The sequence below is a fragment of the Thunnus albacares genome, chromosome 3 (genome assembly GCF_914725855.1).
Source record: "Thunnus albacares chromosome 3, fThuAlb1.1, whole genome shotgun sequence".
Classification (NCBI taxonomy): Eukaryota; Metazoa; Chordata; class Actinopteri; order Scombriformes; family Scombridae; genus Thunnus; species Thunnus albacares.
In genome coordinates, this window is record NC_058108.1 from 23,156,374 (window position 1) to 23,173,751 (window position 17,378).

A 17,378-nucleotide genomic window follows, 5' to 3' on the forward strand; every position below is an offset into this window, starting at 1 on the left:
ACATGACTAAAGACAACATGACATACTATATGTACTACTTTATTACTGGATGCTTAAACAGGTCATCAGATAGGCACAAAAATACTCTTATTTACATCTCACGTTTAAAAGAGAAACAGATTTAAAAAGAGACACTTGAACATGGTTGAGAATAAAGCATATCTTGGCAAATGTTTGGCAAACTCCAGATTTTTCCATCTGTGCATCTTATGTGATTATGCATCTAGAAAACATGTTTTAGAGAACGTTCATACAGCCACTATTAGACATGGTAAAGGTGCTCCTAACTACAGCTAATCCTCTGTTCCTCAGATCATCTGTAAGTAAAATGTAGATCAAGCTGATGATTTTGTAAATGTAATTAAAAAAAAACAAACAGTACAATCAAAACCATCTACTCCAATTGAAAAATGGGACCAAATGGTACTAACCCTTTCTGTGTAAGCATGCTCATCAAGATCGAAGTTCACAGTGCTGCAGATTTACACGTAATTACTCTTTACACTCAATTCAACAGATGTGGCGATGTATGTAACATAAGGTGTCTGAAAGGTAAAGGTTACACAAGTAAAAAAAAATAAAATATCAAGTCAGTTTTAATTTTGGGAGTGGAGCAGTTTGACATACTGAAACTTTTGAGCAGCAACACTGGTGAAAAAGTAAGTGAACTAGAAACCAGTGATCGTTATCAGTCATGAAAACATTATCAGTCATGAAAAGCAACTGGACATCCCAGTTGGTGAGCCCAGTTTGGACAAAGGTCGTATGAGTACAGCAGCAAATGTCTTCTCTTCTCTTCGGGCGTGTTGGACACTCAAGTGGACTCCTCCTGAGCTTTTGGAGGACTGCAGTCAAAACAAACAGTAAAACATATTTAATAATTAGATATTTGTGTACTGTGCTAGAATAACTATATTCTGTTTTTTCTTGATGTCAATGATCCCATTAAAAGACCGAACCCAACAATGAATTGATCCTACTAACAGGTGCCATGTAGCTACAGTCTACAACCTATTCCTTTGTGCCATAGATGTCCAGAAACTATTAAAATTGCATCAGTGAGCCATGCTGTTGCCCTTGGTGACAAGCTCTTATATTACAGTGAACATCTACTCTACAACAGTATTAATATAAATGACAAATTCAGATATACTGATTACAAATCAGAAAACGATGAGATTCCACAGGTAGGGAATTATTGAGATGGACTAACACATTGTTGGTTTTGCTGTTTTTGTTGTTTTGTTTGAGAAAATATAGAATAGTGCCAGTCTTATTCTCATGTTTCAAGCTAAAATTTGTATTGAAAAGTATCGTGACATATTTTTTGGGGGGGGAAATCACATACAAAACTACAGATAAAATCTAGTTTCATATATTTTTGAGGGCTGATTTTGAATGTCACGAAGCAAGAGTGTGTTTGTGAAACATGCCGCTGACAGTGATAGAATCTAAACTAAAAATTATCTTGTTGGGTCAGATAACAGTGACTTATTCCAATGCAAAAACCTATGGATGAACCAGTGTTTGTCTGTGTAGGTGCTGGTTAAACTACCTGTGGTTTTCTCCTGCCGAGGCATCTTCCAGAAGCTTCTCCCCCTCGGTCTCTTGCTTCTTCTCTTCAGGGCTAATGTCACCGTTCATCATCTTGTCTGTAGGCAGTTCACAGAGACACTCAGACTCAGACAGAACATTGCTACGCAACCTAAACCACCGCAGAGAGGAGAACTCACAGGAGCATGTGATGACACATGTCTAGCTTCAAACCATACTGAGATAAATACGATTTTCCATCCATTCGGCATGCCTTGCTCTAGAATGAGACCTTTCACAGAGGAAGTCATTTCGGTGGAAGTACAGTATGTTCATCAGTGAAGTGAGTCAATAAAGCAGGGATGTGGCTGCAGACCTCTGATTACAGTCAGTGTTCCTATTGAGAATGCCGACCACAGAGATCCTATGACGTCCTCCTGGAGAGGAGAAACGAGAGGCTGACTGAAAGCACAGAGCTTTAATGTCTCAGTTCTTTGATCGGTTTGGATCAGTGACTCAGCCGATCATAATTGATTTACTAACGACCGGCAGACATGCCTCATGATGTAATTTCAACTGACCGAACCTTCTCTCACGGCCATAACATTTGACATGTGCTGTAGTAGCACCAGCTTAAAAATAACCCACTGGTAACATTTCTTACAGTTATACATCATCTACAGATTTTGAACATTTTTACCTCTTATGCAACAACTGATCATTCACACCACCAACACTACTGCTACTACTACTAATAATAAACATAAATAGTTCATATCTCAGATGGTTTACTGCGATAGATAATGAATCATACATCACTGCCCAGTGATTGCAACAAGAGACGAAAAATTGTGATTTTGGCATGCAGCTGTACATTAATGTGTGTTTGGCTGAAGCAGTAACAGACATATACTGTATATGTAGTTGTTGTTAGTGAAATTATTAGTGGCTGAACAAAAGTGATGTCAAACTTTGTGGTGAAATTGCACTCCAATAAAAAAAAAAAAACCCCGAAAACATCAACAATAAGGTAGAAGCTGCTTCACATAGGTCCGCCTTGCGTGTATCTGCCCTTTCCCTTTAACATCCATAGATCTAATCATACCCTGTTAGTACATTGCATACAACCATGACTGTTGCAGACATAAAATGACTATCCAGAACATCTGACAGCAACTTATGTGTTTGTTATTAGTCAACAGACTTTCAGTTGGGAATAAACTGTTCTTTGATTTATTATCTGTGCCTTCTCTCTTCTGCAGTCTTCCATGGATATAACGATTACATGACAAATAGTATCTGTTGCATTAAGAGCAAAATAAAATTCGATGTGTGAGACATTTGTGTAGAGATTACAGAATAAATCATATTAGTACAACTAGAAGATAGATAGCTATCAGCTTTAAAAAAAAAAAAAAGCACTCAAATCTATGATTTCTGGTACCTGAGTTGTTTTCTCTGGCTTGCTCCACTCTCTTCAGTGCTCCTTTCTTGGCTTCTTCGTGCTGTCGTTGCTCTGCCAAAGACTTGTTGAGCACCTGGCTGAGCACACAGTCACCCTCTCCAACCAAGAACATGCTCTTAAACTTGTTATACAACATGGTGGCCTTATCCATGATGTCCTGGCTGGCCTTGAATCTGCGAATCTAGAACAGAAAACATGCATTACTTCTTACTACCTTCACAAGACATAAAAGAACTCTAGTTTTGTTTTAATCTTTAGATTTGAAGCCATTTTCTTTATATTGATCAGTGAGTCTACCTTTTTGAGCGTGGCGATGAGTTCACTGTGCTTCTGCAGGTGCTGGGTCGTAACCTGAAGGGCGCCAATCTCATCCAAAGCCTCCAAGCACTTCTTCACATCCTAGTATGGGTGGGAGGGCAGGAAGGGCCACAGGCCAAGCAGGAAGGTGGCAGGGGAGGAAGGATAAATTTAGATGTCAATGTAAGTTTAAAAAAATAAAATAAAACCAACAGATACAATAACGGGGCTGAAGAGACGCATCAAATGATCAAACTTTACCACGGTGTATTAAAAACCATTTGAAAGACAGTGTGTTATCCAACTTAGCTACTTAAGTACCATTAAAAAAGAGCTAACTTGCCAACTATTAAATAAATTTACAATTATTTTCACAATCGATTAACTGTTTTGAGTCATTTAAGAAAAAAAAACATCCAAATTCTCTGATTCCAGCTTCTCAAATTTGAGTATTTTCTGGTTTATCTGGTCTTCTATGACAGTAAACTGAATATCTTTGGGTTGTGGACTGTTGGTCGGGACGTCATATTGGGCTGTAGGTAACATTGATCAACCTTTTTCACCATTTTCTGACATTTTATGGACCAAACAACTAGTAAAGTTAAGTAGTTAAACCCTTAAGCTGTGTTTACATTTATTGTACATTGTGTTAACCACCCAAACTCATTGTGTGTATTCCTGCGGTCTAACAAACATATCAAATCCATTTCCTTCCTCATTAATCATTTGTGAAGCTGCTTTGTCTAAAAACCGTTACATAAGTCCTTCCTGCCTTTGGTGGTGCATTACCACTAACCGTAGATCAGTGGAATAGTGTGAAACCATTGACAGAAACATGTATCATGTCACCTGCGCGCACGCACGTCCTCGTGTGCACGTGACAAACAAAATAGGGACCCACTCATGAAAAAAACTGCCCAACAACTGCCCAACTAGAGGACAAAACTCCACAGGGTACCTTTAAAGGTACAAAACAACTTTATTCCCCAGAACAAGTGACAGTCTTAGAGAATCCAGATTTAGCAGTAAAGCATGAATACTATAATACTGGAAATATATTTCTGCTTTTGATCACACATGATAGTCTACATGTAAAAGATGTTGTAATATGGATAATATTTTCTGTTTGTTTTTGTCACTTAATGTCATAACTATATAACACTGCTGCCCATGAGTCAGTTTGGGGTCATTAACACTGTGTCAAGGATATAGCGTCTGACTCTCACACTGCTGAGGCCTCTCCATGGCCCAGTTTTAGTAAATTGAAGTCAATAACTAGCTTGTTTAGAAATTGTGTCAACACGGTATTACTGTGTTTATACTGTTAAGGTCATGCATAAACCTCAGATAATCAAAATACAGGGAGTGGATCTGTGACTAAGTTCAGGGGTTTAGTCGTCACATCAAGGAGGGGAGTCGCAAGGTGATTCAGGTTATGATGCTATCACAGTTTTAAACAAATTAAAGACGGTATATGTAAAATACTGCAAGAAAATCATGAAGAGGAAAGTATACTTCTAAAGTTGGAACAGGAATCTACCAGACACTGTGTTATTCACTGGATTGTGAAATGTTTTTAGTTACATACTTTTTATGGACAACAACTGAGATGTCATCTGTCTTTGTCACTTTAGTATATGAAAGGAAAAATGGACCAACATCGATTTACAAAGCTGTCAGTAGAGAAAGATGGGCTTCTGTCAGATGTGATGTATTCATGATAGAACTTACAGGGTTGTCGATTTTCAGTGAAATCTTGATTTCACTGTGCAGTCTCTGGAGTTTCGAGTCAGTCGACACTTCTGTAGGAAAGAAAAGAGAAAATACAACATTCGAATGGACATGGTTTAGTTTCCATCTCTATGAAAGACACAGTTAGCAACAGAAACTGAAGTGTAACTTCAAAGTCAACCGTTTCATAACTGTGAGGCTGTTAACACTTGGTTTTAAAATGTGTTTCGGTGATCCGAACACAAGTGGACAGCCGAGACACATCGCTGTTCACACCTGTGTCTATCGAGCGTCTCCAAGGTGTCCAGCTGACCACTCACCACAGGTCAAAGGGCCCCGTGCACAGTTGTTACCGTGTTGTTTCGTATGGGCTAGCTAAGAAAACAAAAATGTTTCAGGAACTAATATAAATGTACAGACTATTCCAAATGTTGAGATTGGCAGGACAAAGTCATTTGGCGTTGGTGCGCTGTCACCAAAACAACCACCACGTCCTGCATTGATGATGTATTTTCCTGTTACGTCCTTGTCGGGGATCCATCAGGACACATCAGCGTTTATACTACAAAAGATATGTGGTCAAATGTGTACCAGACCACCTCGGTAAGTGGTTTGAGTGATCGGATCACAATGCGTCTTGGTGGTCGTTTGTATTTAACGCTGTCCACTTGTGATCCGATCGCCCACGATGCATTTTAAAACCAAGCGTAAACAGGGTCTTTAATCTCTTTTTGGGATATGCAACAGCTTTTTATACAACCGCAGATTTGTTTTTAACTGACTGAAGTAACATGTTACCATTTGTTGTCAATGTCGGCTCAAGTCAACATAAGCAAACCATAAAACAATATACAATTACTAACATCTGTGTCAGTGAGCAACTGAGAAGCTACATCAAAGCAGCGTTTTTCTAGATGAATGTGAAGGATTAATTATGGGATTGTACCATAACGAGCGCTCATTTTAATTTATGGTCTTAATTGAGATTACCATAGATTAAGTTTAATAGGTCTGATGATCATCTGATCACTTCACATAAACTCACAGCTGGTGTTTCCTGTTTTTCTATTCAACTCAACTGCATTGTTGAATTTAATTTTCACAATATTTTTCACATTAATGGCTTCAAATAGTAAAACGGGAGACTTTTATGTTGCCTCGGACTGGTACCATGTGAGTACCTCCATCTTCAACAGTACTCACCCTTTTTCTTGACTCCTGTCCTCTCTTCATTTTTCTTTCCATCATCTTTGTTTGGTCTGCAAGACACCAAATCAGAAATCTATCCATTCCTCTCTTACTGAGTTTGTTCAATTTCAATGTAGTTTATTTATAAAAAAATGAAAGTATTTATTTTGATAAGTGTAGGCAGTGACCAAAGCACACAAACTTTCAAAGAGGCAGGAGCATTTTGACGGTTATGCAGCACTGAATTTATTGCATAAGCAGACATTTCAGCAACAGTTGGAAACTCTGAAGAAGGCATTCTGTTGCCAAAATGTCAGCTTAAAACATAAAGTCAGCGCTGCATAACCATCAAAGTGCTTCTGCCTCTTTGCAAGTTTCTGTGCTTGTTTGCTGCCTTCACTTATCATGATGTCTTTTACAGTAAAGCAGCAGTTACACAGTGGACTATTTATCTTGATAATCAAGTAATTGTTTAAGTCACTTCTAAAGTGAAACATTTGCTGGTTACTACCTAGCTTTTCTCTGCTACATATCATCTTAAATTAAACACTTTTGTATTTTTGGCGGTTGTTCAGACAATATGAAGTCATCACTTTGGGTGTCGGCAGCTTGTGGCGTTTGTAAGAAAACTTACTCTCTCAATTCTTCTGCTTTCCGCCGCCGCACCTCTTTGTCTATTTCTGAGTTTTGCTGTTTCTTCCTGCCCTTGTTTTTCTGAGATTAAAAGACATGAAAGTGATGTAAATGAAAGCCTGATACAGAATATTCAACATGATGAAAATGTGAAATTATTTGCGTAGACGGGACACCTGCCTCTTCATCATCGGAGCCAGAGGAGCTGTCATCCTTGGACTGCTTTTTCTTCTTGGCTTCAGGCTCCTTCCCCTCAGCATCTTTTACTTTGTTGTCCTCCTTCTTCTTTCTCTTCTCCTCCTCTCCACTCTTGGACTTGTCCTCTGCTGCCCTCTTCCTCTTTCTGTCTGACTCAACAGAGTCCCTAAATAAGAGGGAATGAAAGTACAATATACAGAGAATGTAATTATGATGGTTGTAATAGTATCACCTTGTCTGTCAACTTGGTCTGTCACCTGGTCAACTTGTCTGTGACAGTTTTTAAAAATGTCCTCTGTATCTGAAACACTGACTTATGGGAGACATTTCCATAACAGGTGCGTGTGTGTGTGTGTGTGCGTATTCATGTGGTTACATTTCACTTCCTGAGCCTTGGTGGTCCTGCTGCTGAAGCAAAAGCAACTTCTCACTTTTGGGCTTCCTGCCTCTTCGTTTAGGAGCCTCTCCACCTGTTAACACACACACACGCAAAGTTCAGTTTGAACTTTTAATCTTCTTCATGACACAACGCAATGAACATCGAGGGGAATAAAGCCTACCTGAAGGACTGACAGGACTAGCAGGAGCATCTTCTTTCTCGGTTTCCTGGTCAGCGTCACTCTGAAGAAATTAAGAAAACTCAGCTCTTTAAAATGCTTCCAATCAACTACTGTTATACATTATTGTCTTGATGAAAGTAAAGCCATTAATAGGTTCTACCGACCTTTTTCTTTCTTCCTCTCTTGGGTTTAGGAACATCTGTGGACTCTTTCTGGAGTGAGCCCTAAAATGTGACAGCTTTCATTAGTTTTTACAGTTTACAACCCTCGTTTCTAACGGTCTCTCTGGTTCTCTTTAATATATCAGCAAGAGAACACAATGAAAACTGGGTAAAAATGTCGACAAGTGGACAATTTAGCATACGTTAAGTGCTTCTTGTATGATTTAATCAGTTCCTTTATCCTCCTCACAACAACAATTTGTGTTTTTGGATCATTAGCAACATCTAGTGTATAACTGTGATATTATACTCTGTGCAGTACTAACTGTGCCAGTGTTTCATTAACTATTCCTGTGTCCTACTGCCAGACTACTAGAGCTGAGACAACTCATCAACTAGTCGATCATCGGAAAATTAATCAGCGACTATTGTGATAATCGAATAATCGTTTCAGTCACGTTTCCAGCAAAAAGCCCAAAATTTCACTGTCAAATGTGTATACAATGCTTTTGTTTGTCATATAAAAAAATAAACTTAAAACCTAAGTTAACATTTTTGAATATGTTCACTTAGGTTTTGGAAAATTGTGACATTTTATAGACTAAAAGATTAATCGATTAACTGAGAAAATAATTGGCTGTTTAATCGATAACAAAAACAACTGTTAGTTGCAGCCCTACAGACTACGTTCTAAATTGTACACACTAAGTACTATGTATTAATTTAATATGTGGTTTTTGCAGTTAGCATACAGGAAATTGTATACTTTACAGTTTCATATTAACAGCTGTCAAGCGTCAATCAAACTATCATTTACGATTAAACAAAGAAGAAGCCAAATGTCTTCCTGAAGACTGAATAGTTTCTTGTTTTCCAAGATCTTTCTGGAGCCGTTTCACCACCGTTTGCAATTAATCTTATGTTTTGCAGCTGTGACTTGCTCCTCAATTTCCTCAATGCATTGCAGGACACAGTGTACATATGATTTCTATACTTGATTACTCAAAACCTGCTTATATTTTAAAGGGAATTTGGGACACAATTTAGTTAGTTAAAATATACAGATAGTGAGGAGACATGTCAAAAATAGAAAAGGAGCCCTTCTCATCCTGAACAAAGTACATAATACATACCTGTACATTAACTCGGTCACAACTTACCTTTCTCCAAAGCACACAGAAAGCCATGCAAAAATAAAATAATGTCAGCTCATTGCACACAGTAGTATTATGCAGTATAGGGACAGGAAGAGGCAGGAAACGGAAAGCACAAGTTGTCAGGGTGGTCTCAGAGCAGTGAAACAGAGAGGAAAAAAAAAAACACTTTCCATTATCTTTGTTGTAATCACACAACACATTAATGTCCCAATAACCTCATATTATTCAAACTTAATCATCTTTATTGACAACACAGGGACTTCTTTCTATCCATAAATCATCACCTCAGCGGCATGAACACAGCAAACCCAGACACTCTAATCAAGATATCAGTCACCAACATCAGTTTGTGGCCGCCAACAGAAATCTGACTCAAACAGAAACAAACCACCAATTCAACACCACCAAGTGTCACATGCTTTCCCACAAAGAGGGGATGAGACGACCTACACCGCTTGTGATATCCCAGCATGCAAAGTACGTACATCCTGGTTCTGAGGACCCTGCTCAGAGATCAGAGACCCTTCCTCCTCCTCCTCCTCCTCCTCCTCATCCTCCTCCTCCTCCTCCTCATTCTCAGTCTCCTGCTCAGCCTCACTTCCTGGAACCTGAATGCACCCAAGACACAGCATAGGATGCAGTGTGGTGGGGATAAACAAGTCTTAAAAGGGAGAAAAGTTAGGGAGTATCCTTCTGTTTGAGATACTACTCTCAGCATACAAACCTTTAAATATTATTTCCATCTATCAATACAGAAGGACAGTTAATTTATAAACTATGGCCTGCATTGATAATTCAGTATGAAGCAGACAAACATTAGACAGAGATTAGAGAAGGGACAGCAAAAGAAGAAAGAAGCTGACAACACAGGTACAAACCACTAGCATGTCGATGCAGTGAAGCACCGAGACTGTTTACTGCAATATTTACTTGTAACTGACAGATTTGAAAAGCAAAAACTTACTTTGGATTTGATCTCTTTGTCGTCCGCGTCCTCCTCACCTTCTGGACTGGTGTCAGAATCCTTTTCAGTGAAAGATTCTGGAGGAATCGGCTTTAAACAAAAAATGAACAAATAAATAAATTGATTAAATGAAACAACTTGTCAAAAATACAATAACCAGGGAAAATAGCATAAAGTGATGCTGGACAAGGATGAAAAAGGTTCTTCCTGGTAAATATTTTATGTTAAGAAATGTGCTCAAGTGAACAAGTGTAACAATTTCAACACTGATGAAAAAGGCAACTGAAGCTCTGGGCTTTTGGCTTGAAGACGGCCATTTTTACGTAAAGTGTTAAATGTTCTTCCTATTTTTTGACTCCCTCACAAATATCTGCTTTGGACAAATCACTTAAATTTTTTCCCACTTCTTGTTAATTTCTTCACTGTCAACTTTGTTCACCACTGCTGAATATTGTGGAGAACACTATAAAGTCTAAAAACTCCAGTAAATAGCTGCAATCTAGTGAAATAAAGTTCCATTTTATTATCAAAAATTAAGTTTTTGTTTTCATAAACTCAGCTGAAAAAATAAAATACTTAGGTGGTCCACCTTAACTTTAGGATGGTAAATGGGAATAAAAGTAAACACAAGTTCACTCAGATATAAAAACTGTAAAACTCAGGGAGTTATAACATCTGAGGTGCAGGGAATCCAAGTCTAAGGCCAACTTATTGAGGATAAATACTAAAAAATGTCTTTGGTGAGGAAGAGGATGTACCTTGGGTGCAGTGAGCTCAACCTTTGGGTTGTTCTCAATCTCCCACAATCCTTCGTTGAAGCCTTTCCTCTTGTTGGGTTTGGCGTACTTCTCTTTGTTGGGCAGGTACGGAAAGATATCTTTTGGGCCAAGAAATGCACTGTTGGAAGATAATCAAGAATGTTTTGTCCATTTAATACTTTCGACCCATCAAAAATGTAGCGTGTGTTTACTTTGAGATGGTTCAACAGTACAAACAGGTAACTTTGTTCAGCCACATTTATGTATTTAAAAAGAAGACCTCCAATTAATCCAGTGAATGACAGCTCAGTACACATTCAGTGCGTACAATCTAAAAACTTTTGCTGAGCAAGTAAAGTAAAATCTTATCACTAAATTGAAAAACTAGAATAAGTAAGTAAATCTGGCAATACAGTTTTCTGTATCACAGATTTATTTGACTATATAACCACTGATATCAAGTTTGTCCTACAATATTTTCAATGGTTTTTGCTCAACCAGATGAACTCAAACTCCATCAATGTAAAGGAGATAACAAAGGCTGTTAGTGGTCAGTTACTAACGTTTCATGGGTGCCGAAGAAGAAGATGGGGAACTTGATGTTGGACGGCTTCACAGCACCATCTGGGACTTCATCAATCTGTCAGAGAGATAAGATAAACCAGATTTTAAGTAAACAATAAAGGCTGATAATTTGATAATTGATTGTTAAAGTTCTTGTTGGCTCTAGCTTCTCAAACGTGAGGTTTTCTCTTTTGTCTTATATGATTGTAAACTGAATATGTCTGGGTTTTGGACTGCTGGTCTGTCCAAACAAGCTTTCTGAGGATGTCACATTTGGCTCTGGGAAAAGTTTTTCTCTAGTTTCAGAAGTTTCACAGAAAGCCCACAGTCAAAAGCAAACAGGAAACCCTTTGCTTTCTCAGGCTGATAATGAGCTTCTGTATGTGTCTGTGGTCAGGTAGGTGTGAGGTTATCTGCTGACTTTGGGTTAGGTGGGTGTTTGCATAAACAGTCACCGAGCACTTCATTTTGTCTACTTCATTAACATACATGGGGGGGCAAAATATTCAGAATACTTTTCAATTCAATGCACTCCAGTACACCACCACCACAACCCACTGCAACCTCAATAATGTCTGACAATGTCAACAATAACTGAAAATGTATGAGCTTCGTAAAAGTAGAATTTATGGCAGAGCTGCTGTATCGGATTACATTAGATTGCACAGGTGTTCCTCATAAAATGACGCACACTGAGTTTACTTGTCATATTTGCTGTATAAATAATTTTGTCTTTCTCTGCCCTAAATTACAGGGTTAAGGGAGGGGTTCACAATTTTTTAAGTCTGTCTTAAAACAACAGTGAGGTGCCTGAATGAACAGTGAAAGAGGTTTTCTTCGCTATAATTATTCCTCTTGTTCATGTTGAACATTAGACGATCTTCAAATGTGCTTTCAATGTAAGTGATGGGGGGCAAAATCCACAGCGTGTCCACGCATTTCAAAGTTGATCTGAAGCTTGTATGAGGTTTCAGCAGTCTGAGTTAGTCATATCAAGTGGATATCTGCCACATTCACAGTCTTTTTAGCATAAAATTCCCTCTTTGTGTAGTAATCAAAAGGGGAATTTGGCACTAAAAAGACTGTAACGTTTAAAGATATCTATTTGATTTGACTCATTTGGATGTCTGAAGCTTCATATTAGCTTTAGATTAACTTTTAAATACATTTTTGCACAAAAGGAGGCCTGTGGATTTTGTCCCCCGTGACTTACATGGTAAGTGCATGATGAAGGGATCATCTAATGGCCAGTATGAACAGGAGGAATGATTATGGCAAGAAAAACCATTTCAGTGTTCATTTGTTCACCTGACTGTTTTTAAGACAGACTTGAAAATTGTGAACCAGTCCTTTAATCTATAGACTTACTCTTGCTGGCCAGTGAGGATATCCCTTCATCTTGGCGAAAATCAGATCACCAGGTTTCCAATCTCGAGCCATGTTGAATGTGTAAGAAGCCTGGAAAATAAAGACAAGTAAGAAAACACACACACACACACACACACACACACACACACACACACACACACACACACGTTAACACAGCTATTTGCTCGTCTAGTCACATAAACTGCACTGTCTGGAGTGCATCTGCGCAGGTGCCCCTCCCCCTAACCACCACCTACATCCTCCAGAGTCCACAGTTCATTCAAACATGACAGTCACGTTCAATATGACAAAAATACTCCTGCACAACACCCAATCACTACATGTGCTACGGCTTATTTCAATAGCACCCACCAAAACCTCAAAGCTAAAAGTTAACAGGACGTGAGCAGAGCAGAGCGCCTCATCAACAAACACACAAGCTAACCGGCTGTTTAATGCTAACGCAGCCAAAACAACCGTCTTCACTGACCTGTGGTGTGTTCAGACGTCTGTATGGAGACTGAATATTAATATTTCTTTAGTAAAGCGTTGATGTAGCACTATATTTCCCAGGACAACACACAGCTTCTTTTCCGCACAGTCTGAAGCACGTTTTCCGCTCCCGCGCAGGACGTCGGCAGGCTGTACCATTATTTGATAGGACGGGGGGGGCGTAGATAGTTGATTTCAACCCATGTCGCATAAATAATCCAAAAAATACCTAGTAGTGTTTTTCATGGTGAAGCGGAAACTATGACTTTAACAAAAGAAGTTGTTTTGATGACTAACGATTGCGCTAAATGTGTTTTTAGTTAAAGGGGCGAGTATCTGTGAAAGTAAACACGCCGAGCATCACGCAGTTACAAAGATCGAGTATTTTGATATATGGGCCGCAAAAAGTGGGCGTCAACTTTTACGCATGCGCTCTCACCCTATAATTTAACGAAAATAAACAGTCACGCACAATATCGTTGCCGTAGAAGCTTGTTAGGAACACACCACAAACGTCATTTCTCTACTAAAGATATTTGACCAATAAAATGTAAGTTTACTGATGTGTCCGGTTGTGGTTGTGAGATGTTCTTGGTAACTGAAAATAAGATCAGAGTGGGAGCTCTGCTGCTGCCCGTCTCTCCTGCCTGGTACTGATGCTGAGGCTGCCACTCACTATGAGGCTGTCTATAATTATAACACAGATTATCCTTGATCTAATGCAGGTCTACATTTATGTTTGTGGTGATCAGTGAGCAAAACAACATGGCTAACAGCTCTGTCAGAGAAACTGATCTTGTTTGGTCTTTTTTTTTTTTTTTCTACACATGTCAGGTCTGTAACCAAATTTCAATAAAATGTATGTGTATGCGTGACTTCATAATTAACATATTTTTCTTGTAAGATTTCTTAATCACTTAAAAAAATATAGACATCTTTTGAAAAAGAGACGTCTGCATCTGTTTGCTTATCATTTAGGGACCTCTAGTGGCAGAATCAGGCCTCACAAATGAACTACAACAGCACAAGTAATGGGTTCTTATCCTGGTTGTCTTATTTTATATTTGCTCAATAAACTCAAGAGCAAGCCTAATTATGTTTTACCCATTTAAAAAAATGATGTTTTAGGGAAATCAGTAGCATTTAGCACACTGTATATAATGTAATGTATCTACAATAGCTCTTTCCACAGCTGATCAACTATATTGCTTTATCTATGGGTCCATATCTTCACAAACTCCTGTTATATGACTACTACTACTACTTCTGTTATAACCTGCAGAAAATCTAATTTCAATCAAGACTCAATATTCTTCTATACATCTTTTTTTTTATCTTTATTGAAATTAACATTTTTTAGGGGAAATGTAAAGGAACATTAACGTCAAGAAGTTTTCTTTGTCTTTTTAGTAACTTTAATGTTATAAACATTTTGTTTTTCCACACTACTACATATATATTATCAGCTTGTTTCAACTTTTAATTAAAGCTATATGATGAAAGCACTGGACTAAAGATTAAAAATCCACAATTACCATGTTTTTATGGCTGCACCTTTCCATTAAACTAAAATATTTGACATGTCTTGTTCATCATTTTAGACACATTCCCCCAAAATGCAGTCTGACAGATTTGATGTCTTTTGAAAATGTGGGATCTCCGCCAGAATTTGAAATACAAATCTGTGGGTTTGAGTAAAGTTTTGCTTCACAGCACGAGTTATTGGCAGGTCAGTGAAATTTCAAGACAAAAAAAACCTTTACATATGTCAGCTAACAGGTTCTGAAGTTTGATATACTAATAAAACAGTGCAGATGGTGGAAGTATATGAAGGTGACCTCAACAATTGTGGCCACACAGATACATGAGCAAGCTTACATAAATGCAGGTCTATGTGTGTGTGTGTGTGTGTGTGTGTGTGTGTGTTTGTGTAAGTGTTAAAGACAACGGATGATGCTGATAGTTGAAGGACAGGCTCCTCAGCCACAGGGTCCCAGAGAGGGGGATAAGGGAAAAGAGGAGGCGAGGATGGGCCAGAGGAGAACGGATGAGACAAAAGGAGACGAGAGAGGTGGAACCCAGGTCCGTGCCCAGGAATAACTCACAGGAGCTACCAGGGCCCCCTGCCCAGCCTGTGAGGTGAGAGACCTTGGTGTTGGACCCCAGCCAGCTTAGTGGGGTTCCTGCTCAGACACGCGGCCAGCGGAGGCCAGGGATGCAGCTACAGAGAGATGACAGTGTGTGTGTGTGGACATGGAAGTGAGTGTGTATCCTTCACCCTGGCAGACGAGGTGTTGGCAGAACATCCCAGCTCACTCTGTCTCTAAGGGCCACAAAGTCCTGCTATCCTTCCTCACTCATTTGTTAACCTGCCTCTCTTCTTTGCGGCATCCTCTCTCACACACTGAGAGAGGCAACTTTATATATGACCAGCGCCATTCAAAATCACCTCCCTACTTTACAGCTGCCCTCTGGCCATCATGGCAATGAGACTTCTCAGATGGGTAACAGTCAGAGCTGCTGCACAGACAAATATAGTAGCCTCCTGCGATTTTAATTTGCAATTTCAATATGCTGTTAAGAAACAACCTTTAAGTCATGTCAAGTCAATTTTATTTATATAGCTCAAAAATCTGTTCCAGTAAGGAAAATCTCCCCCCAAAAACTCTTTAACTGGGAAAAAAAAGGGAAGAAACCTCATCATTAAGTAACCTCCTCTGATATTTCTCAGTCTAAATATTAATGCTGATGAAAATCTAAAAAGATTTTTTCCAGTTCAAATTTCATTGATTTTGTTTTTTTTGCACTCTCCTGTGTGGCATCATTTGAAGGGCACCTTCCCAGACTTGAATGAGCGATGGTGTCCTTGAGCTCGTGTGTGTTTTATGTGTGTGTCATACACATGGACTGGCATCTTTCCCCTTACTGCTGGCAACCCTTCAGCATGTTAGGGGAATGGACGGGGGTGCCACTGGAGAATGATAAAGTAGTCGCAAGACAGGTCAGTACATTCATTAACACCATAGCAATATTTATTAATAAATACTGCTTAATTTGCCAGAGACTTGGCGAAGCAGAAGCTCATTTTCTTCTGTATAGATGTTTGTTAAAGATGATCCTTATAAAGTAAATTTTGTTGGGTTAGAATATGACAAAAGTAACATATATTTGAACCTTTTACAACAGCCTTTTTTCTACAAATTTACCAGCACAGTCGTATATATAATAGAAATCTTGGCTCACACTGAGGGCTTTAATGCGTTAAGCAAAGGGTGGGAAAAGGTATAGTGTATGGGATTTCTAAAGGAGGCGTCCAAGAGCTTCTCACAGTCACCAAGAAAGCTCATGGAGGCAGGTAGGAGGAGAGAAAGCGAAGGAGGAAGATAGAAAGAGTCAGGCCCTCGGACAGCAGGTGAGTGTGTGAAGGCAGGGGATGACAGATGCTTCTGTCAGCGTTCCAACAGTCGCCGCTTTGTGGGAGCAGCGCAGATGCCTCCTCCCCCTCTCCCTCCATGCCTTCCCTCCCTCCCCTCCTCCCCCCACACCCTCCCATCCTCTCGACAGGCTGTGATGTGGGGATAACAAGACAGGAGCAGTCCTCTCAGCAGTAAAGTGACCACACTGGCACAGCACTACATGTGGACAGGGGAGGGGTGAAAGTGATGGAGAAGTCCAGGTCTGGGCCCAAGGCTTAAGGGGTCTCAGCGGCGGTGGGGGTGGGGTTATAAATGTGGGGGTCAGTGTACGAGGACAAGGGAAGGGCTCTCTCGCTGGGCTGTGGGAACCAGCTGAGACATGGGGTCCGTGGCGGTCCTGCCTGTGAGGAAAGCAGATGTTTTCACTCGGGGGTGTGCCAAGTTTGCAGAGCAACCTTCAGCTGCTTGGAGGTCAGGTCTTTAATAAGGGGGCTGAGCGCGGGACATTTCGGAGGCAAATGCTTCAACTTTGATACAACAACATATTAATTATGACGGTAGACCATAGGGCAGAGGGTTGTAGCGGAACATCCCACCCCACTGGTTTGGAGCCTCCATCAGGCTGACATTAGCCAAGGCTGGCTGGCAGATTTACTGCTGTCCCAGCACTAGCCCTCTTTTACAACCAGACCTCAGTGATGCAGAGGCAGCACTTTGGTTTGGCTTAACCACAACTGACTAACTGGTATGTCTGAGGTGATATCAAAATATTAAAAATCTTAGTGTTTAAAACACCAACTAAGCAAGATTTGTGGTGTTAATTAACCAGGTGACTCAGGTAAAATGAAAAGTTCATCATTATTTCCAATCCCACAAAAAAAAAAAAAAAAAGA

At 39.5% G+C, this 17,378-nt stretch overlaps 1 protein-coding gene across 2 annotated transcripts; it reads right to left on the minus strand.

The window, feature by feature from the left end:
* Positions 1–23: 23 nt before the first annotated feature.
* On the minus strand, positions 24–13,236 carry psip1a (PC4 and SFRS1 interacting protein 1a). 2 transcript variants are annotated; one of them, XM_044347101.1, is made up of 17 exons: positions 13,068–13,236; positions 12,578–12,667; positions 11,209–11,285; positions 10,646–10,784; positions 9,888–9,977; positions 9,409–9,531; positions 7,770–7,829; positions 7,606–7,666; positions 7,422–7,515; positions 7,028–7,211; positions 6,849–6,928; positions 6,230–6,285; positions 5,027–5,097; positions 3,296–3,397; positions 2,978–3,179; positions 1,556–1,652; positions 24–845 (listed from the first exon to the last, which is right to left on the minus strand). In XM_044347101.1, the coding sequence occupies exons 2-17, from the start codon at positions 12,647–12,649 to the stop codon at positions 815–817; spliced, it is 1,539 nt and encodes a 512-aa protein (XP_044203036.1). In that variant the 5' UTR covers positions 12,650–12,667; positions 13,068–13,236; the 3' UTR covers positions 24–814. The 2 variants fall into 2 exon arrangements, with proteins under 2 accessions (XP_044203036.1, XP_044203037.1); XM_044347102.1 differs by lacking the exon at positions 9,409–9,531 and having other exon boundaries at positions 13,068–13,228.
* Positions 13,237–17,378: the final 4,142 nt, after the last annotated feature.